At 37.4% G+C, this 24,885-nt stretch overlaps 1 protein-coding gene across 9 annotated transcripts in view; it reads right to left on the bottom strand.

Moving 5' to 3' along the window:
- The window catches only part of plekha7a (pleckstrin homology domain containing, family A member 7a), a 98,267-nt gene continuing 73,382 nt past the window's right edge, over nt 1-24,885 (bottom strand). For 7 of the 9 annotated variants that reach the window (XM_082182454.1, XM_082182455.1, XM_082182461.1 and 4 more), the window contains 18 exons: nt 23,778-24,309; nt 20,001-20,084; nt 19,191-19,298; nt 16,197-16,250; nt 12,991-13,059; nt 11,164-11,244; nt 10,922-11,071; nt 10,598-10,699; nt 9,538-9,646; nt 9,283-9,446; nt 9,008-9,193; nt 7,019-7,115; nt 6,816-6,901; nt 5,318-5,536; nt 2,543-2,698; nt 628-761; nt 419-549; nt 1-324 (listed from right to left, as the gene is read on the bottom strand). In XM_082182454.1, coding sequence (XP_082038580.1) covers nt 302-324; nt 419-549; nt 628-761; nt 2,543-2,698; nt 5,318-5,536; nt 6,816-6,901; nt 7,019-7,115; nt 9,008-9,193; nt 9,283-9,446; nt 9,538-9,646; nt 10,598-10,699; nt 10,922-11,071; nt 11,164-11,244; nt 12,991-13,059; nt 16,197-16,250; nt 19,191-19,298; nt 20,001-20,084; nt 23,778-24,309 — 2,485 coding nt within the window. In that variant the 3' untranslated portion in view covers nt 1-301. The remainder of the gene's footprint in view (nt 325-418; nt 550-627; nt 762-2,542; nt 2,699-5,317; nt 5,537-6,815; nt 6,902-7,018; nt 7,116-9,007; nt 9,194-9,282; nt 9,447-9,537; nt 9,647-10,597; nt 10,700-10,921; nt 11,072-11,163; nt 11,245-12,990; nt 13,060-16,196; nt 16,251-19,190; nt 19,299-20,000; nt 20,085-23,777; nt 24,310-24,885) is intronic. The other 2 variants (XM_082182456.1, XM_082182459.1) reach the window with 1 other exon arrangement.

Genomic DNA, 24,885 nt, shown 5'->3' with positions numbered 1-24,885 from the left:
TTTTACAATCAAAGGTACCTTTAATAGTATTTATTAAAATACATAACACAGCAAACAATTAAGTACCTTAAGTCATAATTACATTTTAACAAAACATATCGTCATGCAAAATAAACCATTTTTCGATGTTAGAATATTGAAACCCTAACTGGCATTTACCAGTAAAATGAATAAAAACATATAAAACGTTCTGAACATCAGAGAAACCTGAATGATAGAATGTGAATTATAAATATTTGGTACAAAAACCCCCCACAAAAATATTGTTCTTTGGATTCCCCAGGAAGCGTATCAACACAATTTAGCTCTCGGACATAGCTTTGGCTGCAAAACAAAACATTAAAATTACTTTAAAATGTCAGGATAATATTGTGTATGATAAAATGTTCAATATTCCCGGCGATGGCAGATGTCTCACCTATGACCTGCTTCCTCTTGATGGAGGCCTCAGTGGCGAGAGCTCGAGGAACGCTCATGATCCTCTCCTGATGATGAAGAGCATTATCCAGCTCAGTGAAATCGATCTGCTCTGCATCCATAGACTTCGAGCTGAAACGTCACAAGGGAAGACTCAACATCTAAGCACACAGTCCATTTACAGGTTTGCATCTTATTTTTCCAGCGTACCTCGACTTCGACAGAAGGCTTTTTATCTTTGCTACGGTGCGAGAACGAACCTCCTTCTCTTCTGGAGTCAGCTCTTCATCTGACTCCACGTCCATGAGCCGCTTTGGGATGGGCACCTTCTGTGGTGTAGACAGCTGAGGCGGGACAGGGGGTAAGTTCAGCCGTGACCAGTGTTGGGGTAATGCATTACAAGTAACGCGAGTTATGTAATCAGATTACTTTTTGCAAGTAACTAGTAACACATTACTTTTAAATTTACATCTAAGTTAATTTTTCAAACAAGTGATGCAAGTTTGTTTTCCCATTTATTGACTGGGAGCTCTCCTGTCCCCCATGTTGAGAAATCAGGAGTGAGTGCAGAGGCATTGTGTGTGAACATGATGGGTATTGTAGTTCTAGACTAAATGTGAACATGCATTATTCATCTCACTTGCACAAGATTCGGTATTCCTCAAAATGAATAAGAACAGTGAAATGCAAACTCAGAATATTACACAAGCCTTCAATAATTAAATGTTAAATAATACAGGTATACTTTATGTATTTAATCTCACTTTATTAACCACCGTGTTTGCTGCCGATACCTTCGATGATCCAATTCAACCATACTAATAAGCAAAAATGACTTTAGATATACATCACATTTATATTTAATTTTTGTTTGTTTTTATTTCTGGAGTAAAAGTGACTTTTTTTCTTCTGCAATCCAGAAAGGCAGCACAGGTTTGTTGAGCGGCGCCCTCTACTGTACAGATGTGAATTTGCATTTCCTTCAGCCTGAGGCTTATTCATTTCACTTATGGTGTGAAAGGGCCTTTACATTTGGCAAAACCTTACTTTTTATTGTTATTAAAAGACAAATATGCAAGCCAATGCAATTAGTTACTTTTTTTAGGGCGTATCGCAATACTGTAATGCATTACTTTTAAAAGTAACTTTCCCCAACACTGGCTGTAAAAGCAGAGGAATCAACAGGGTTTATCTCAAATCAAGATCTCAATTACTTATTAATTATAATTAACTATAATTGAACCCTATAAATCCTACTGTATCATATATACGCATATAAACATGATCAAACCTTCACTGACAAACCCGTTATACACAATCTTCTGTCGTCTGTTTTATAGTTTATATTGCTTTAGCAAATAAAAGGTGTTGTAGTATATAATACAAAAATAGTCCTCCTTCAGGTCCTGGTTCACGTGTCTTTTTGCTGTGAATTTTTTTTATAAAGTAAATGTAAAAATAACGTAGTAATATTTCAAAACAAACACTTACTGGACTGAACAAACTCAGTTACTTAATTACCTATAAATATGTTTTTAGGAAAAAATAATGCTAAAATATATCAAATATGATACATCAGGCTTTTGAGGGACGTTTATTTGGAAATCTCTGAATCATCACTGCATTGCTTTATATGTTTTGCCACCACAATTAAACTACAGAATAGATCTTTGATCATAAAACTAAGCATTTAAATATCATCATAAAGACATATTACTGCAAAATATAGAGTGATAACTGATATTTATAAGCATTTTATGTAAGTAGTCTGCTATACAGTTATAAAGATCTTGTTGATTTGCATTACAAGTTATCAGGATTTCATCTTAATTTTTGCCCCAAACTAACTAAGAATATGAAATCTGGTGCATTTGCTGATATTTATGATAAATGCACCAGATTTCATATTCTTAGTTAGTTTGGGCGTCTGAATAAAATTAGGGTGTTTTTTTCCCTCATCGAGTATGAGCTTTGTATTCCTATTATATCAGCCATAGAAGCCTGATCTATCACATATGATACTCAACAAAAAAAACACATGCAAACTTTTTGCTTGAATCAGGTGAATTTGGTTTTAAACATGCGAGCACTGGATGCACGCAAACGTAACTAAAATTTGAAGTACCTCTTGGGTAAGATCGAACTCAAAGTCCACATGCTCCAGCTCCTGTTCGCTCATTGGCCGAGCCTCAACCGTCAGCCATTCATCTGATGCCGGCCGCTGAGATCTGGCGAGTGAGGTCTGTTTCGGTCGCTGCAAATCAATGACTTTATCCCATCCCTACTAGGGCGAAGACAACAATATACAATATTTAGGCAACACACACTACACAATTCCTCTGGATATTAGCCTTGATAATGGATTTAAAACCTAATATGGGTCAGACACACAATATCTTTGCCATATCACAAGGTGATAGGAGACTGAAATTATAAATGGTTGGCAGATCAACTGGTCAAAACAAGCTTTTTGTAATGTCTGTAGTTAACAGTTTGTGGAAAATCAAATGAGAGTAAGTAAAGTCTGTCTGGCAGCCATTTGTATGCTTGTATAGTTCTCCTGCACTTAACATTTAAGCCTGAAGAGACAGGAAAATAAGAGGGAAAAACAGTTATTTACTTACAGGCATTAGACAATTGTGTCACAGTTACAAATCAAACCCATCACCAAATTACAACATGCCGTGGAACTTTGTAGTTGAACACATCTAACCATGCATAACAGCTCACAATCAACATGAACAATTAAACGATCATGCAAAACCATCCATTCATTCTCACTTAACCACTTAGAGGATACCATCTACAACTCAGTTAACTGCAATGAAAAACAAGGCATTTAGACAACTTCTCATTTTATTTGTGCCTTTAGTGCAAACCTCAAAATGCAGACGTTGGTGGATTGATGTACATTATATTTTCTTACTGCTATTACAGTTTAGTTGTGATTTAATGGTTCTTTTTTCCTTCTGACAAACAGGCTAACAGTGATGAAGGTGCTGGTGTGGTTAAAGACCCCATGAAATGCCATGATGGGTGCAGTCGTCTGTCCTGTAGATTGTACATTTGGGCTGAAAGTCACATTTAAGAGTACACTAATATATATACGGCATTAAAGCTAACAGACAAACTGCGATTTTGATTTCATGGAGTCTTCAAAGAAGAAAATTCAGCCAAATATCTACAGAGGCATTAATGTATAGGGGATTTTTTTGGTTTAGAGGAAAGTTGTATTAATTGATAATTATGTCACGTTGGTTAGTTTGAAACTAGGGTTAGTAACTCAAAGGTTAGGGTTAGTAACCTTTCTCATTGGCAGCACGATTTATAGAGAAGCGAGTGAACTTTTTCGTTGGCCAAACTGAAATTGGTGTTAGTATGATATGATAAAAAATGTTGGAATGGTTTCAATTGTCCCATGAATCAGTGACTCACGAATATTTGTGAGCCGAGTATTGCATTGGTTTTCAATTGAATTAAGTGCTTGATTGTAAAAGTTTTTCCCAAATGCAATTGGGAAATGCGATTGAATGCAAAAATGCAATCATTAAATGAAAAGTCAGTCAGAGACATAGTTTAGAGCAAGTGAGCAACAAAAATACCTTTGGATGCACCATGATTTAAAAAAAGACAAAGGTGATTTTGAGCAAAGAAAACCCAAATATCATTCAGCTCCTGCTGATTACTCTGATTACAGTAAAATGAAAGGTGGTCAAGCGTTTTGATTGGGCCAAACACTCTTCCTGACCCACCGACTAATGCTTGCTAATTTCCTACCATTAGCAATTAGCAAGCAAAGCAATTGACTAAATGAGTGCACGCTCTCATGGCCAATCAGCAATGTGTTACCACACTATATGGGCAATAGAGTCGGGCTCCAGAAGTAAAACTCCCATTCATTTTCTCCATAGGGGAATTGATTTTTAACAATAACGTATAAACCGTTCAAGACAAACCTACGGAGGTTGTTAATCAAATGCTTTTGTTGAAGCCATCAGCACAGGATATTTCAATGTATTTTTGGACTAATCGTATTTAACAGCGGAATTCATATATATTGCAAGAAATGTAAAATATGTTGTTTCTATACATACAATCAGCATCTTTAAATCAATAGTTTTAGATAATACTATATCCATCATTTTTAATTTGATTATGTCATTCGCAATGCTTTATAACTCTTTAACGCAGACGTTTAAAAAAATCCCTATGGCAAAAAATGAATGGGAAAAGTTCTTCCGGAACCAAAGTCGCTTCCTCAGATTAATTTGAAATCATTCTCAGAGTGTTTCAGCTGGAGCTGGATGTTCAGGTTAGAAAGAAGAGGCACTTCACTGATTTCTTCTTCTATAGGAGATGAGGATAAAGAGTCATTGCACACAGAAATACCTTCATACCCAGTTAATTACCAACAATAATTAATTTGTTGTTAAGACGAGGCAGCAGGGTCAGTAATTCCCCCCGTAATATGTTCATACAAAATATAGCTTTACAAATTTTTCCAGAAAATATACTCAAGATTATTTAATAAATAATTTAGCGAATTAACATTCGAGAAAACGGGCATAAAAATGTTCTAAAATCCATTATGAGAGATCAGAAAGGCAGTCAGGGAAAGTGTTATCCTTTTCTCTTCACGTTCAAATATTCACAAGTCTGTGCAGGAAAAGCCAGGAGTCCTGTGCAGGACTGTAACGACTCCATGTGCCTGTCCACATTCTGGCCAATCCCTAAACACACCCACAGCACGGCCCCCGTCCCACCCACGGCCTGTTAATGTAAAGCTGTGCTTTGTTCACGGGGTAAAACGTGTGTTAGCATGTTAGCTTTGTGTTTTGTGGCCTTATGGGGGAAAGCCATATCGAGGGTCCCTGTGTTTATTGGGTAGGGAGTAACGTACGGATCCTGGGTCAGAGTTGACGGGTCGAGTGGGGCCGCGGGAGCCGACGGGCTGTCGCTCGCCCTGACTCAAGTTACGTTTGCGCTCTCGCACTAAAGCTTTCTGGTGCCTCTTCATTCTCTCCAGCTGCTCCTCCACACTCATCCTCCCTCTCTGAGGCTGGTGATCCGGCTGGGACTCTCCCGAACACAGCCGCTCCAAGGCACTCTTTGGTCTCTCCTATGTGAGACAGGAAAAAAAGAGTCAACTTATTCTACATCTGGCCTTTTCAAATATTTAGAAAAAGCATCACAATGCACAAGGATAACCGTACTATTGCTTACAGGACCACAAAAAAAGGGGCTAAAAGAAATAACATACAGGATCTATATACTTTGATTATAACAACATGTTGAATATGAAAATATAATTGTAATTTATCATTTTAAAATTACATAAATGATATATATAAATGAATATGTGAATATATTAATAATTTATAAATATAAATTAATATTAACATGAAATATTATTTTATACACTTACATCATTTATTATATGTAAATACAATACCGGTCAAAAGTTTGGAAGCAGCACAACTGTTTCCAACATTGATAACAAATCAGCATATTAGAATGATTTCTGAAAGATCATGTGACACTGAAGACTGGAGTAATGGCCGATGAAAATTCAGCTTTGCATCACCGGAATAAATTATATTCTATTAAAATAGAAAACCATAATTTTAAATTGTAATAATTTTTCACAATTTTACAGTTTTTTTCTGTATTTTTGATCAAATAAATGCAGGCTTGATAAGCATAAGAGACCAGGGCGATTTTTGAGACATAAGTGTTCATTGAATCGATTGTAAAATCGATTTTCCATGTCTAAAGACGTTTCCATTTTAAACGCCAAATATAGGCAAATCCACGGACGACTTACAGGCATTAGGACGAACGTAAAGAGGGCGTGCCGCGCTTGAGACGCGCACAAGTCAGCAATATTCCTGATGATTTATTGGTGTAAAGTTTCGTGCACAATGACAAACAGGTGTGCAACATTCTCGAAAAACAATAAGCAGAGTGGACTGCCATAACATCAGTGAGAAACATCACTGCAGGCTTCAACATGGCTGTGTTTACCATTAGAAAAGCCTGAATCTGTATCTGTATACACGAGACTGTCTGAATACCGGCAGAATTCACATGTTTGTTGTAAAAAGAGACACATTATGCAGAAGTATAATTTGCTGTTATGTGTGTTTGTCAGAGCCTTCAGTTGGTGTGTGAGGCGCGTTCGCTGCGGGCGTATCGTGACGAGCTGGACGCGCTCTGAGAGAAGGCCGTTAAAATCTATTCCCTATTTTCGTGTTCGAACTTGTGTTGGTTGGTCCGATCGATTGTGCAACCGATTTTCGAACGTAAAGTGACAGCCCTATAAGAGACTTCTTTCAAAAACATTTGATCTGTACTATAATGAATGAATAATGTTGGTTTTACAGAAATCTGTTGCTCACCATTGTGGATAACACTGAATCTCCTCTCCTCTGTGAGCAGAAGGCCACACCGTACTGGTTTATTCTGGACGAGGAGCCTGACAGACCTAAGTGATCACAAAAATATAACTGGTATTGGTTAAATGGCATTTTATCCCTATACTGTAAAACATAATGTGTCTTGGAAATAACCCGAATGATCAAAATCTATAATAATATTTGACCTCTTCTTTGGAGAGTCAGGTCGCCTGGGTCCACCGGGTCTGTTCCTTGTCCACTTCCAGGAAGCTCTGGTTCACTCAGGTATGACCGCAGTTCCACCTATAGGCCAAACATTTTAAATGGCGAGCAATCAATCACAATGCAAAGACTAAAGTGGATAAAGTCCATTATGGTCACATGATTGCTTGGTGTATAAAGTAAGTATAAGTAATTATTTTAAAACTTCTTTGAAAGACATTTCATTATTCAATAAATATCTAGTTCATTCATGAAACTCTAGAGGGCGACACTATCTGCAAGCAATCACACCATTACCGCATGTCACATGCTGATTGGCCTCTGCTGATCCTGCAGCCAATGAGATTGCTTGCTCAACATTTAAATAGTCAGGTTCATTGTTTGTCCTGCAGTTCGTCTGAAACCCTCCACCTCCCCCAGCTCCACCTGCCTAGATCTGCTACGGGATTTGATTTATGTATGTCTATTTATGCAGCAGCGGCATATCTTACATCCTCACAGCAGCGTGTGTGTGTGTATCTATTAGCATTAGCAAGTCCATACTTGCTCTGCAGCAGCAGCAGAGATAACCAACAGCAGCAGCAACAGATCTAGTCTGCCCAAACCAAATACATGAACACAGTCATATTTAAAAACATAATAAAACCATTCAGAGAGTTGTCATGTGTGTACTGTACTGTACATGTGGAGTTCAGTGAGACGAATGACAATCAGTGTTATTTTAGTATTATCCTACAGGGCAGTTGAATGCTTGAATCTGATTGGTTAACGAACGTTCTAAGGTGTGCATTATTTTCAGGGAAACGCACAGCTAAAGTAGTTCCAGGCAGGTCTCGACCGCATTACAGTTCCATATCACTTCGCGTAGTCCACTGTAATAACCGAAAATAGGATACAATTCATAACAAGAAAAAGCATTTCGCCCCATGCGCTTGATCTGCAATTTTCAAAGTCTAGCTTCACAATCAATAGAAACATGCAGTTTAATTTTAATAAATAAAGTATATAGTCCTATCTATAATCAATAGAAAATTAAACTGAATATAGGCTAAATAAATGGATAGTCCTGCAGCACGGATTTTTATTGCAGATAATGTAACAAATAAATAATTATTGATAGGCCTACTTGTTAAAAGGGCTTTGTGTTTCATTTATTTGGCTATAGTCTACTGTCATCTGTCAATAATGAAAAAAAAAAAGAATAAACGAAATAATTAAAACGAATTGAATTAATAAATAAATAATAATATTGACGCACATGCTTTTCTGTCTCATTATTGCAACATCTCTCTCTAATAACTGCATTAATAACTGCATAATGAATGTAATTTGATACTTATGACTGATCATGTCCAAACGCGCGTTCAGTCTGTGTTCAAAGTCGGTGTTTAAAATCTGCTGCAGTCGATGAAACCAGTCAGAGAATGTGTCAGCTAGTCGTGTGTCCCCAGCATTAGTCTGCTATCAGCGGCTCAAACCTCCGTTACTAACTCTGAAATGACGTTTTGGAATTAGCAACGGAGGCATGGGATTAGATGCGTAAGAAATTAGTCCTACATACAAGAGCATTTTAATGACAAAAACTTGACAAACGTCTTGAAATACATAATCTGAACGATGTTTCGAGGTGTGGTAACTGTAGCATAAGCGGAATAATTGACTTCAGGCCGTTGAATTATTAGAAAAATAATGCACACACGAGGTGTAACTCCGCTTCGCGTCGTGACCGCATTACCACCTCGGGTGTGCATTATTTTTCTAATAATTCAACGGCCTGTCATCAATTATTCCTTACATATTTATATACTATTATATTGTTTATGTTGTATTTGTGTTGTTGCTAAGGCAGCATTTCAAATGTTCCTTTATGTTTTTCAAGGTTGAGTTTTCAGCTTTATTTAAATTACAGAAAATGACTTTTAATAGTTTTAGTAAATACCAATAACACTGATGAACGAGTGAGTTCAATTTACCCTGCAATCTCCGTTAATGTAGCTGCTCTCTCGGTCCCGTTTCCTCTCATCAGACTGTCTCTTGAGGCCACGAACAGAAGTGTGTCTGATGACCGATGTTTCTTTAGGTAGGGGCGGGACAACAGGCGGTGTGTCCTCATCATAGTGGAGTGGCAGAGGTGGTCTGGGTGGAGCGTCATCATCTTCCTGAAAGCCAATAATACGCACTTTAGCAAGAGCCTTGTCTGAAGTAACTTACAGTAGAGTAGTTGCAGGAACAGTACAGTCTCACAAACCCATTTTGGCACAGGGTGAGGATGCTGAAGATCTTCATTGTCCAGGGGTAGTGATAACGGACTGGAGGTAAGACTGCGTAGGGGTGACCGCACCTCAAATGCAGATGGGGTCATGCACCGAGAAGGCACTGTTGACTCTATCACTGAAGGCACAAGTTTTCTCTCTGGACACAAACACACATGAGCACACAAGCACGAGTTAAAAATAAGTTCTGTAGTATGTTTATTAACCTTGTCTAACTGGTCCATTCTTACCTGGGTTCTTCACTGAGTCTACGGTGATTTTAAAGGTTTCTTTGGTGGAGCTGAGTCCAGTCATCACGTCCTCTATCCTCCAGAGCTCCCTCCTCAACTGATTCTTCTCCTGAGAACACAAACACACACACATTCAGACTTATTTCTTCTTCATTTCTTATTTCCATTCTAGCCAGGGTTATCACTGTTAACCATAAAAACATTTAATAAATATTAACTGAAATATATATATATATATATTTTTTACTTTTCATTTTCATTTAGTTTAAGTTAAAGTACTAGAATTAAAAAAACTAAATAAACTAAAAACTAATAGACAGTAGACATATTTAAAAACGGAAACTAATAAAAATGACAAAAACTTTTAACTAATTAAAATGAAAACAGAAAATATTCAAATGAAATCTAATTCAAAATATTAATGAACTATCAAGCGTGGCGTCAGTTTTGGCAGGTCACGTTAGTCAAGCTCGCGTCAGCTGACTCTCAGCTGATCCACGTCTACCTATAGGAATACGACGCCTATCACCGTATACATATATAAGCTCCTTCAGTATTATCAGCAGCTGTCGCGTTTCTCAGGAGTGAATTACCCTCCTCCCTCCTCTCAGCTCCACCTCTCGTCAGTCAGGATGGCAGTCTGATTCCTCTTGAATCAGAATAAATTCTCGAATTATGTTGTACTTTAAAATCTTGAATTAATGATATCTGCAATACATTCATGTTGGTTCTGTCCTGTTAACCTAAGGGGGGTTATTGCTGCTCTTATCCATGCTAGACTGCATGAAGCGCAGGGAGTTCTCGCCCAGAACCATACGATACCGCCAATCCTAACTGTTTGCTATCTGTCAATCGTATTCGACGATAGTGGTCCTGACAGAAATAGCATATCAATGATACTAAAATAACACTGAATCTATCTAAACGTGCCTGCATATGTTAGCAAATGAGCTATTTTAAATCTAAGACAGCTAATCAAATATATGAGAGAACAACATGATAGCGAAATATGTCAGGAAAATAAAAAGGAAACAGAAATGGAGATCAAGACAGAAAAGACCTGAGGTGATGTGCAGAGATTCATCTGGGTCTGCAGGACGTCCCTCAGCTGCTCAACCGACTGCTCCAGTCTGCTGTAGTCGTCCCACGCTCTCTCCATCTCCTGAACAATACAAATACATCCAAAATCAAAGCTTTTTCTATACCAGCAAGACATTTACTGCAAATAGATATTAGATTATGAATTAAATGTAAAAAAGCTACACTATTTTGTTAAAAAAAACGGTGTTCCTTTCCATCTAAGCTGGTTCTATCTCTTAAGCCTGGTAGTGAATGTTTTATGAGCAGTAGGATAGACCACATCCGCATCACAGTTTATGCTTACCGTTGACACTCTAGAAATGTCTGCTCGAATATGCACCAGGTCCTCTTGAAGGAGTCGCTGCTGGTAAGCGATCTTCTCGGCGTGAGCTGGCTGATCCTTGTACTGCTCCATCTGCTGGTGAGACACATCCAGAACAGACTCAAGCTTGTCCTAGAGAGAAAGAGCAAATATATGAATACTGACATATCTATAAAAACAAGACCAAAGTAAACGCTGCACTTTTTGCCTCATATTTGCCTCACCTTATCATCCTTAAGACCACTGAGTCTGAACTCAAGCTCTTGAAGTATTTTGTCATGTTCACAGAGTCGACTCAGTGTCACCTGCAGTAGGAAAAGCTTTATGGATCAGTTCAGACCAGGAAAAATAGCTAAATAATGCAAAACAATGTTATTTTGTGCATAGCAACACAGGATAGTAGATAATTAACTCTTTCCCCGCCATTGACAAAATTTACAAGTCCACAATTAGACCACATTTCGCCACACCCATTACTCCGACCAGCAGCTTTCCCTGTCTCCAAATTTTTCAGGTGTTGTGCCGAATTTAGACCCCCGCCAAATTATTACCCCCCTAGTATTGGTAGGTTTAGGATTAGTTGTGGGGGAGGGGTTAGGATTAGGGGAGGGGTTAGGATTAGGGGTGGGGTTAGGATTAGGCAATCAGGTACTGACTTCAACGAGGGGGGTAATAATTTGGCAGGGGGTCGAAATTCGGCACAACACCGGTAATCCATGTTTTCAGTGTTATACGTAGGGGGCGCTATTATGCATCTTCTGAAAGAATACAGAATCTCCAGATCCAAAAACAAGCAATAGAAACATTGCTTGCGCAAAATTTTGCTTTTTTATGAAACTTACCCACATCAAGTGTTATGAGGAGGCATGAAGCTAGAATTGTACATGTGAAACTCGAAAAATTTGAATATCGTGCAAAAGTTAATTTATTTCAGTAATTCAACTTAAAAGGTGAAACTAATATATTATATAGACTCATTACATGCAAAGTGAGATATTTCAAGCCTTTATTTGTTATAATTTTGATAATTATGGCTTATAGCTATGAAAACCTTTTCACAAGAATATTCTAATTTTGACTTTGGGGTTTTCACAGCTGTAAGCCATAATCATCAAAATTATAACAAATAAAGGCTTGAAATATGTCACTTTGCATGTAATGAGTCTATATAATATATTAGTTTCACCTTTTAAGTTGAATTACTGACATTTCTAATACCACACTCTTCCTATCTCTTTTACGTTATTTATATAGGGCTTTTATTATTATTATTATTATTATTTTATTTACTTATTTATTTATTTAAAGCTACCACTTTACACATAAAAAAAAAAAAAAAGCATACACTATCTACACTTATGTATAACATGTTTTCCAACCCTTTTCCAACCCTTTTTAACAACATAATTTTGACCACCTACTGTAAATCACTAATCAATCTACCCAATCACTAATAATACGTCCCAGCGTCTGTCAGCTGTACTGTTTTTTTTCGGTCCTGATATTGTCCCGTCTCATTTCCTTCTGTTGTCCGTCTGTCACCTTGTTGTGTTTTAGGTGTTATGTGTTTCACTCTGTATGTGGTGCTTTAATCCCCCATGCCCTTATAAGGATCCAGGATCTTACTAAAACATGGTGAAAGGTTATGGTAGTACAACAGTTAAATGCACTGAATATAAATGAAATTTGAATGTAACATATTGTGTATGTACTTAAAAAATATATTGCCTTAAAATTTTTACAAAAAAATAAAGTTTTCTTCCGAAGAGGGGGGGTGGGGTGGAGGTGGGCGAAAAAAAAAATTTATACAAAATAAAGGCTTGAAATATCTCACTTTGCATGTAATGAGTCTGTATAATTAGTTTCACCTTTTAAGTTGAGTTACTGAAATAAATTAACTTTTGCACGATATTCAAATTTTTCGAGTTTCGCCTGTATGATCAGATAATCAAAAAACAAAGTATTCTTGGGGCCATGACATTTTTGTGAAAATGATCTAAAATGCTGGTGCTAGTAGCAAAAAAAATAGCTGATTTGTCCTCTATACTCACATCTATGTCACTTTCCGCCACCTTCACTGGCTTAGCCGGCCGTCCTTTCAGAGTTTCTGTCCCACTCACCTATTAGACAATTCACAGAAAAGCCTCCTTGTGTTAGTGCTCCACAAACAGAAACACATCTATTCAACACAAGCGAAGCAAGACCAACACTGTGCAATGGACACTGTTGAAAGTCACAGTGAGAAGCTTTGAGACAGTATTCTTCATTTCTAATGCAAGCTTTCTGGAAGCACAATGGCAGGATGGTGTCTCACGATCTTCATGCCAACAGAACACAGCTGTGGGACATAAATGCAATGTCTAAAATAAAGCCTCCACAGAAAATGCTGCGTGGTAAACTCATAAAAGAAACCCAAGCTCTGGACAACGATGAACTGGACAGTGTTGGGGAGTAACTCATATTTTGTTAATAATACCACTGGTTGTCACTGTTTTTGTAGTTTGGGGTCAGTAAGATTTTGGGATATTTTAGAACCACGGCTGCATTTATTTGATCAAAAATACAGTAAAACATTAATATTGTGAAATATTATTACAATGTCACATGATCCTTCAGAAATGATTCTAATATGCTGATTTGCTGCTCAAGAAACATTTCTGATTATTATTAATGTTAAAAACAGTTGCTTAATATTTTTGTGAAAACTGTGATATTTTTTTTTTCAGGATTCTTTGATGAACGGAAAGTTCAAAAGAACAGCATTTAAAATAGAAATCATCCACAACATTATAACTGTCTTTAATGTCCCTTTTGATCAATTTAATGCATCCTTGTTGAATAAAAAAATCTTACTGACCCCCCAAACTTTTGAACGGAAGTGTATAGAAATTACATTGTTCTTTAATTGTATTAGTTTATATTAATTTTGATGCCGTTAGACACTTTTGTTCTTATTGTTTTGTTTTTTTGCCAGATAAATCCTGCTCTTTTTAACTAAATAATATTATCTGACAATTTTGCCCTGAAAATGGTCCCCTTCAATGTAGTTATCTACTTTTTGTTAGTAGCTTGCAGTGAAGCTAGTAAGTCTTCTAAAGAAAAGTTTCAAAGAAAATCAAGAATTTAAGAGGAAGCTTCTCAATGCTGATACTGAAGGCCATACGGGACGTTTCAGAGAATTGACCAACCCAGGCTCACTGTAAAAACGTGCCTCTACCTACATTTAGTAAAACTCCAAAACAGTTGAAAGGAATATTATAGTGGCAGTATAGTGGTAGTAAACACCAACAATTCCTTTTATTAATTTTCACACAAAATATTGATTAATAATGACTTATTCCCACATGGTTCCTTGACCTTAAAACACTTCTACCATAATGCATGATTTGTAAAATACATTTTGATGTTTCTATCACATAACCAGCTCCATATGTATGGCTTTTCTCTACAGTAATGCATAGGGGTGGAACGGTACACAGTAGTCACGGTTCGGTTCATACCTCAGTTCAGACATCACGGTTCGGTAAGAGTTCGGTACAATGGAGGGAAAAGCAAAACAAAAATGCAGAAGGCTTGTGCATGTCTCAGGCTGTACCACCAAAAGAAAATAAATTACTTAAGCCTTGTATTTTTTAAATAAGTTTTATTAATAAAGTAAAGGCATAGACCAGTTTATTTGTAGTGCACTGACAATAGTTTTATATAATTAGTTTATTAATTAAATTAATAAAAAGACAAAAATACCTTGAGATATGTTTGGCAATTGTACCTGAATGAATTGAAAATTAATTTGCTACATTTCAGATTAATATTTGTTTTCCTTAAAATTGTAATTAACAGTAACTTAAACACTTTGCATTTTCCACTGTTCGATCGCGCCCGCGCCTCACACACGCACGCGCGCACGCACACAAATAAACACTTTGCGACTTTTCGATCGCGCCCGCGCCTCTCTCGCTCTCTCTCTCAGCATTGCAATCTTTACATCGCAGCCTGCTTCAGAGCGAAAGCGGGGCTACAGATTAGGTGTCCCTAAAGAACCCGCGTATCTAACAGTAGTTCCTCATTACATTAATTAATTTGCACGCAAGTTTTATTTAGTTTTATACCGTGTATTCTCCGTGTAAATTTAAGCACCGAACCGTGACACCCGTACCGTTTCGGTTCAATACGAATACATGTACCGTTCCACCCCTAGTAATGCACTTGTGTACGAGTGTATCACGATAAAAACTTGTAGAAGCAGCTAAAATGCCATGGTTTCGTTAACAAACATGTTTTTTATTTGACATTTGCTTTTGTTAACACTATCGGTCAGCTTTAGGGTTTGGTTTAGTGTAAAGTGTACGTTATTTTCAAACGCGATAGAGAATTAACTTTATTATCGTCTCAAAGAACATTACTGAACTGCGGCGATACATACGACCTCTAGCATAATAAAACATTGTCAGATTTATGTTCATCAGTTTCGGATAAAACTTTTAGCACCACATTCACTTTGAAATTGTCGTGAAACTTGCAAGAACCAACATAATATCATTTTGCAGAAATGTCGCCACACGTACGTTTTTTCCACTGAGTCTGGGTTGGCTACAACATACGGGATATCTAGAAAGCTACTCATAAAATAGAATAATAGATCATTTGATAAAGAATGAAACGGAATGAATCGGAGAATCAGCTGGCTAAATGTGATTCCCTGCACATGCGCTGAGCTTGCCCGTCCCATCCAGACCTGCCGTCTCAGTAACCCAATCATTCTCACAACACTCACAAAAAGGCAGGAGGACAGGCGTGCAGGAGCCAGGCTTGTGCCAACACAAAGCTATGTGTGCCGTGTAAAGCAATGGGAATGCAGACACTCTGGATGCTGACAGTGCTTACGTTCCAGAGTGGTCTCAAACCCCCCGCAGAGCAGGTTTGTAACACACTGTGAACCATGAGGATCAATGGCTCTAAACTTTTCATCTGTGGCAAACGGAGATAGACAGATATAGTCAAAGGACGACCACAGCCTTTAATATCCTTCGACTGGATCATTACTATTATCATTAACATTCTGAGACTATGTATGTAATTCCTGATTATGCCACACAGTTAACCATTATAAATGGCAAATATAAACAATTTCTGAAATAAAACAAATTCTTGATTCGTCGACCTATGTGAGGTTTCTGTGCTGAGTTAGTGTTTTAGTACAGGTTTACAGAAGATGAAGGTAAGACAGGAGTAGAGAGATGAAAAGGAGAGGTCCCACCTTCAGATCTAAATATTCCAGGTCCTTCTTCAAGTGCATGTATGTGTCATCAACCTGTAAATAGTAGGAGAAACATTTCAGTTCAGACTCCTTGAATCAGTTGTGTTATCTATTCATTAGACATTTTAATCAAACACTGCACAAGCATTAAAGCAATAGCTGGCTATCACCTGATACACAAGCTTTGAGACGCACTACTCACTACTGTCTTGATACAACAGACCCCCGTTTGCATAATGTTTGCATTTCCATGCAAATGACCGTTACATACACTACCATTCAAAATGTTGGGGTTGGTAAGATTGTAATATTTACTCTCACATCGTAATTCATTTATAAAAAAAAAAAAAAAAAAAAAAAACTATACTTTTGAACAGTAGTGTAAATTTACTTGAGAAGCAAAATTTGGTAAGATATTAAGAGAATACATTGTATTCATAGAACATATCTTAAATTGAACTTATTTTTCTTCCCCTATTGCAGTAAATAGTTTTTGTTTTAAGCATAAACCAAAAAAAAAAAAAAAAAAGTCTTAATATACAGTATTATGCAATTTTGCTTCTCGGGTAAATTTGTTGTTTTAGAGAAAACAAGACAAAAGTACAGATAAAGAAAATGATTTTGGTACACTGACGTTAGGTTGAAAACACAAGAATATTCCTTTAACTTTACCTCAGTCCATGATGCAAAAGCATTCAGCCAATTACCAAAGTAATTAAATATAGTGCAGTGGTTCCCAAACTGGGGTGCGTGAACCCCTGGGGGTATGTGAGGTGACCGAGGGGGTACGTGAACAAAATGCTGAGTTTCATTGTTCATTTAACTCTTCCCCACCTTAAAATAACATTAAAACCGAGCATGCAATTGAAACAGGCAAAGCGCCACCTCTAGTGTAAAAATAGGCCATAAAAGGTCAAATACATGACATCACTTGTGGTCAAAACTGACTGCATCCACACAAGCAGTGTGCATATGATGGGTTGCCTTAGCTAACCCTTGTAAAAGTGTGTCTTTAGTACTTACTAGCATGAAGAACAGATATAGACACAGACTGTGCATAGAGATCGATATAATGTTTATAATGTTATTCAAGCAAGGATGCAATTTTTCCCGAATATTCACACAATTTCAAATGCGACTGATTTTATACAACAGTTCAACAAACAAAAAGGTAATGTATACATTTTAAACACAGTTTCGTCTGTATTGTTTGCTTTATTTCACAAACAAAATAATAGTTCCAACGAAGCCCACAGCAGAACTGTTGTGCGTCTCCAAACACAGCGGTGTTTCCTTAGTGAACGGAAATCTGCGGCTTTGAACGAATCTAGAGAGTCAATGATTCAATGACTCATTCATAAATACAGCGGCCATGTTCGAAATCGCCCCCTATACCCTTAAATATGGGACTAATTGAGGGGACAGCCATTTGTAGTGCTGTCCGAAACCCTAGTTGACGTTATTGAGTGCATTCATTCACTCCCACAATGCACCACATGAACAAGTGCACAACTGATGGGCGCACTGAATGAATTCCCGCGTCTCGCCAGGAGATCATCCATCCATTTTCCAAACTGCAATGGTCCAGCATAATATCATAAAGGTATAAATTCCTTTTTACACTTAATAAATAAATTACGGTTTAGTTTCCATAGCAGAGTTCAGGATAAATCTTTCCATTACTACTGGAGCTGCCAGTTTGCTACGTTTCAATTAATTATTAAACATCAAGTACAAACAAAAGCGGCAGCCCTTTCCGGCACACTCTGTGTCCGAATTCACTCACTCGCTTCATTCACTCCTTCAAGTGGAGTAATGTAGGGAAATAAGGGGCGATTTCGAACACAGCAAGCAACTTGCTTCGATACTGAATGAATGAATGAATGACTTAATGACTCACTCATTAAGACAGTGACTTGCTGCCACCTACTGGCGGTTTTAGTTTAATATTTAAAAGTATCACTTTGTTTTTTCCCATCATTTCATATTTCTCTGTTGAACATTTTTTATTTAAAACATTATCTCATAACATTAGCCTATTTGTGCCATTGTAATTGAATTCATGCCACATATGAGCAGGATTAAAGTCCCTGTGAACCGGAAGTTGCAAACGACTCTTCTCCAGTGTTGTGACGTATTTCCAAGTGAAAGGGAATATTGAACAGAGGGCAGGGTTTTACTTTAGCGCTCCTCCTCTCCATCTCTGCTCATCGCAGAGTAACGGTTTGAGGCGAGTGGTTAAGCGTTTTCAACCCAAGCCGTCAAACTGACGTCATCAGAAAAGGAACGCCATTCCAGACCGGAAGTAACTTTTCAGATTTTGATTCAAGATTACCACGGAAAACTGTGTATCAACTTGCACTGATTAATTATTCACCACAAGACTAGTAATACGCGCTAACAAAGTAAATAGGGTCAATTTTGATTTCATGTCGACTTTAAACAGTGTGTAAATATATCTTACATCAGTTTAAGGGTGCAAATCTTGTCCCTTGATGGAAAAGGTGTGACTGCAGTGTAAGTGGAAGAGAGGGGGTACGCAGAAGGTTGTTAAATGCCTCACTCTAAAAAGTTTGGGAACCACTGATATAGAGCAACACATTTCTGCACATATATTCCATTAACAAAGCATGTTTACTATGTCGTTACTGTTGAAATAATTTAAAGCTGATCTTGCAACCGGGTCAAACCAGAACATCAGACCTCAGACTCCTGCGTACACCTACTTCATGCAAGCATCTCTGCATTTTCAGACTTTGGAGCAAAAGCAGAGCATGCTCGTGTAGTATGCATAATACCTCAGTTACATATACAATTCATGCCGATGGTGGGACAGCCAGATACAGCCCCTAGCATGACATGCCATGCTACAATACAGAGAAGCAGCATGTAATAAAGCCACAGGAGCTACATAGAGCGCTACAGGCAGCGGAGGCAGACTACAGGCTTCAGGCTAGTAATGAGAGGTGCTGACTGGACAGGCCGAACCCTGACCTTCACCCGAGACAACTGCTGGAGGTGGGCCAGCGCATCGTGGCGCACACCTGCCATCATGGCCTGGTGTCTCCGTAACTGGATGAGGAGAAGGGTGAGCTCCTCCGGCTGGTGTGATTAGGGCAGAGAGAGAGTTATGTGATGAGATTATTTATACAAATGCCCGTTGCAGCCGCGCAAACGAGAGGACTCGCTCCACCAGAGGAACATGAAGTGAAACTTATCCAGGATGTTTTTTTTATTTTTTTTTATTGCTGAAACCTGCTTTTAACTGCAGCATTAAACAGAAAAACTAAACAGTAAAATCAAATTAAAAGTATTTATAATGTTTATACAGTATATATACAGTATCCATATACATACTGTATATATTAGTGCTGGGCAAAGATTAATCGCGATTAATCGCATCCAAAATAAATTTTGTGTTTGCATAATATATGTGTGTGTACTGTGTATAATTATTTTGTATATATAAATACACACATATGCATGTATTTATTTAAGAAATATTTGCATGTATATACTGTATATACATTTATACATAATTTATATTATATATAAATATAAATAATTTATATATAAAAAAAAAAACCTTAAATATATACATGCATATGTGTGTATTTATATATACAAAATAATTATAAACAGTACACACACATATATTATGCAAACACAAACTTTTATTTTGGATGCGATTAATCGGGATTAATCTTTGCCCATCACTAGTATATATATATATATATATATATATATATATATATATATATATAAAATAAAAATTTCAGAAAATAAACTTGAAAAATGTCTTACTGTTTTCCCGTGCAGGCTGGGAGCACTGACTGTATGTGTGATGTAACCAGACGGAGGCATTGAGCGTCTCTCTATTGTGGCCGACTGCAGATTGATAAAAAAAGAGAGAGAAGGATTTTAAATACAGTACAAATAAAAATGTACACTTATATTCAGCAAGGATGCATTACATTGATCAAAAGTGACAGTAAAGACATTTATAATTTTACAAAAGATTTCTTTTGAAATAAATGCTGTTCATTTAAACTTTCTATTCATCAAAGAATACTGAAAAAACGGTTCCGGTTTCCACAAAAATATTAAGCAGCACAACTGAAATTATTTGAGTGTCAAATCAGCATATTAGAATGATTTCTGAAGGATCATGTGATCATGTGAATTATAATAATTTTTTACATTGATGTAGCGCTTTTCTCAGCATTTAAAGCGCTTTACTTATGGAAGAGGGAATGTCCTCAACCACCACCAATGAGCAGCATCCACCTGGATGATGCGACGGCAGCCATATTTAACCAGAACACACACCACACACCAGCTTACTGGTGGAGAGGAGACAGAGTGATGAAGCCTATCAGTATATGGGGATGATTAGGAGGCCATGATGGTAGACAGATGCCAATGGGTAAATTTGGCCAGGATGCTGGGGTTACACCCCTACTCCTTTTCGAAGAACATCCTGGGATTTTTATGAGCACAGGTCTCCCATCCAGGCACTGACCAGGCTCAACCTTTTTTTAAATGCATGAATATTCCGCAATATTACTGTTCTCACTGTATTTTGATTAAATAAATGCAGGCTTGGTGAGCATAAAAGACTTTTGAACAGCATTAAAATATCACCAATATTAAGGCCCATTCATTAAGTACGATAACTATCGATAACGATAAAGATATAGTTCTAAAAATCAGAGTACACACCACAAATGTAACAATAACGGCACAGAGAAACTATATTGTTGGAATCACTTTCAGAACTTTTAAAAAAATGTCCAGCTTTTCAAAACATTGGCATCAGAATCCATCCTGCTTTAAAGAGCTCGAGCATTTAAAGTGGCAGACGACAAAACTGCGGCACGCTTATAATAAACAGAACGATATCATCCGCTGGTGAGGATGCTAATATAGTCATCGTTCTTGGTGTGAATGGGCCTTTCGCCTTTTGTTTTCCAGTATGTTCTTATGTCAAAAACACCAATATAACGTTACACATATGGATGAAAGTGCCTGCTAAATACATTACAGCAGTGGTTCTCAAAGTGTGGGGCGCGCCCCACTGGTGGGGAATAGAGAAGTGACAGGTGGGGCGCGCCAAACGGGAGGAAATTTTCCTTTTTCCCAACTGTCCCGGAAGTTCCGGGAGTCTCCCACATATTGATAGCGGCTCCTTGACGCCTGCAAATGAGATCCAATCTCCCGGAATCGCGCACTAGAGAGTGACTGCGCGCGCATGTGTGTGTGTGTGTGTTTGTGTGACTATAAAGGCATATTAATATTAGCGGAACAAACTTTCGCGCCCATAGATATATGTGTAGCTATATCTATGTTTCGTGCCGATGGGTAGCAGGCTAGTGTGGGCAATAAATTAATTGTGCAATGCAAAACAGGCTCATTTTAGCCACTAATGCAGGGATAAATAGACCTGTCTTGCCAAATGGATTTATCTTCTTTTCTTTTTTAACAGATTGCAAAGTGGCACTTTTATTGCTTTTCTATTGTTGAACTTGATACAAATTTTGACACAGCTGCACTTTTATTTTCTCTATTTTTGAATTTCGTGCAAATTATGACACAGCTGCACTTTTATTTTATTTATTTTTGAACTTGCTGTTATTTGATGTAGATAGTTAGTTTGTATTTAGATATAACTTGTTACTATACTGATACTACTTGTTAATTCAATAAATTTGAACATTTTATTTCTTTAGCATGTTGGGGCGATGGGGGCAGGTGGGGCTTGAAAATTCCCCCTTGTCCAAAGTGGGGAATTACCGAAAAAGTTTGAGAACCACTGCATTACAGTAATACACACCCAAATATCAAAACCTTTCAAGTGCAACATATTTAGATGTAATAATCATTATGGATTCAGTAATGCTTCAAGTCCTCATTTGGATTAGACATTTCTGCTTGCTGAGTGAAAACTTATTTGAGATGGCTAGTAGGTTTTTAAAGGACAGACAGAAACATTAAATGAAGCAAATGAAGAATATATAAATCATCCTACTCTGGCACTCGTTCCATTACAAACACACCACCGATAATTCATGCTGAATGACGACTCGGCTGGACAGACGGACTAATGCTGGCAGTTTGAAAACACTGAAGGCTGGTGTTATTAGATCAGGAGTTTCTGAGCAGCGTTAGCATTCATCATGATGGCTCTAAGTGCATGTGTCTCTCAGACTCCACATCTTCTCTATTAAAGCAGAGTTTTTGACAAAGGTCAGTTTTATATAATGGATATTAGTGACTGTATACAGTATCATTCAAAGGTTTGGGGTCAAAGATTTTTTTTTAAGGAAATTAATATATTTATTCAGCAAGGATGCATTCAATTATACAAAAGTGACAGTAAAGACATTTACAGTAAAACTTTAGTTCAGGATCCAAATCTCATTATTAACTAGTTTCTTATCAGCATGCATATTACAATGATATTGGCTGTATTAGTACTTATAAAGCACATATTAATGCCTTCTTCTGCTTGATCATATTCTACATCCATCAATCCTACCCCAAAACGTAACTTAACCTAAACTTAACAACTACCTTACTAACTATTCATTTATTGAGGCAATAGTTAGTTGGACTATATTTACATTGTTAAAAAAAAATTTTTTACATTTAAGTATCACTGTTTCCACAAAAATATTACGTTTTCAACACTAGGCGCGTTTCAGTTACAGATTTGTGCAAAACTTTTGCGATTTTTTCTAAATGTCGACAAAAAACTATTGCGAAATGACGGCGTTTCCATTAACTGATGTTAGGTAGGTTTACGTAGCCTACTAATCCCAGCCACTGCACTAGCCATTATTATTAATCGAAGGAGATGTATGTGTGTTTTCCAAGCATTAATGGTAAGGAACGACCCTTATTATACTTGTGAGCGTCACATATGAGGAGTTTCTGGGTGTTTCTCCCTCATATCAGCTTCGAGGTCTTTGATTGCGGCATTTATTTGAGGTTTAGAATCCATTATTGCTGTAATTATTTTGTCTTATATGAATTTAATAAAGAACTCTGTCTCGTATTCTGTCCAAACACACCGCGTCATCTACGTCAGCTGACCTGGAAATGCGCAAAAACTGTTTCCATTGCAGTTTTGCTAAATATTTATTTTTCGAATCGCCTGAAAAACCACCTCATGCGAGCGTAAAAACTTTTTTTGCGATAAATGGGAGTTTTTGCGAAAATTACGTGTTTTCAATTCGCAATTTCAATGTGCGCAATTTGAAGGGTAATTTTATAATGGATAATGGAAACGCGGCTACTGATAATCATACATGTTTCTTGAGCAGATCATTTCTAAAGGATTTCTAAATCTAAAGGATCATGTGACACTAAAGACTGGAATAATGATGCTTAAAATTCAGTTTTACCATGACAGGAATTAAAGTTATTTAAATTGTAATAGTATTTCACAATATTTCTGCATTTTCAAATAAATAGAAAAAATCTTCTCCACCCCAAACTTTTATATTGCGGCGTACGCTGTGTAACCTCATGTGATGTGATGGATAAGCATGTGTATGGTTGTGCTCGTCACCCACTGACCTTATAGGAGCGTAACCGGTGAGGAGAGTTCGATGGTGGCACCTCCACGGTGGGCCGGTCCTCCAGCGGTTTGACTGTGACCCGTTCTGCAGGCGTGTGGGGTCTGCGTGGAGACAGCAGTCGGGGACCGGGCGGTCCGGGTGGAGGGATGTCTGCCAGGGTCGGGGGCACCGAGACGGAGCGGGACACGTCTGAGTTGACTCTGGTGGAGGAGACGGCAGTGGAGTAGTCTGGAGCAGGAGTGTACACAGGGGCGGTGGGGCTGCCGTGCCGATAGTGCTGTCGCTGCTGCCATTCGTACAGCTGCCACACCGTGTTGTCATTTGTTGCGGGTCGCTGGCTGTGGCCGTGGGTCAGCTGGAAGTGATTCAGCCGGTCGTGGGAATATTTGTATTCACTGGGTAACTGCCGGTGAGTAGTTTGTGGGCTCTGCCGTGTGGACTTTGGTAAAGACTGGTACTTGTCTATTGTGCCGTACTTCGGATGAATCGGAGGGGTCCGACGTGGGATCGTGCCATCGGTAGAAACAAACCTGTCAGAACAACATTATTGTTTTGACTGAAATGGAGTTATTAAAGTCAAAGTCAAAATTAAAACTATTTCTCTATTTATATATATTTTATACACTACCATTCCAAATTTGGGCTTGGTAAGATTTAAAAAAAAAAATGTTTATGAAGTCTTTATTTGCATTTAATTGATCAAAAATACAGTAGAAACAGTAATATTGTGAATTATTATTAGCATTTAAAATAAGTGATATTTTAATATATTTTAATATGTAATTTATTCATGTGATGCAAAGCTGAATTTTCAGCATCATTACTCCAGTCTTCAGTGTCACATGATCCTTCAGGAATCATTCTAATATTCTAACATTCATAATAATATCTGATTTGATGCTCAAGAAACATTGATTTTTATTATTATTGTTATCAATGTTGAAAACAGTGGTGCTGGTTAATATTTTTGTGGAAATTAGATTTTTTTAAGGAGTCTTGAATAGAACGTTACAAGGAACAGAATTAATTTGAAATAGAAATGTTCAAATAAACATTGTAACATTATAAATGTCTTTACTTTACTGAATAAAATTTCTTTAAAAATT

Source organism: Leuciscus leuciscus (genome assembly GCF_965113295.1).
Source record: "Leuciscus leuciscus genome assembly, chromosome: 10".
Lineage (NCBI taxonomy): Eukaryota > Metazoa > Chordata > Actinopteri > Cypriniformes > Leuciscidae > Leuciscus > Leuciscus leuciscus.
Note: the sequence above shows the minus strand (reverse complement) of the source record. Positions and strands in the feature narration are given on the sequence as shown.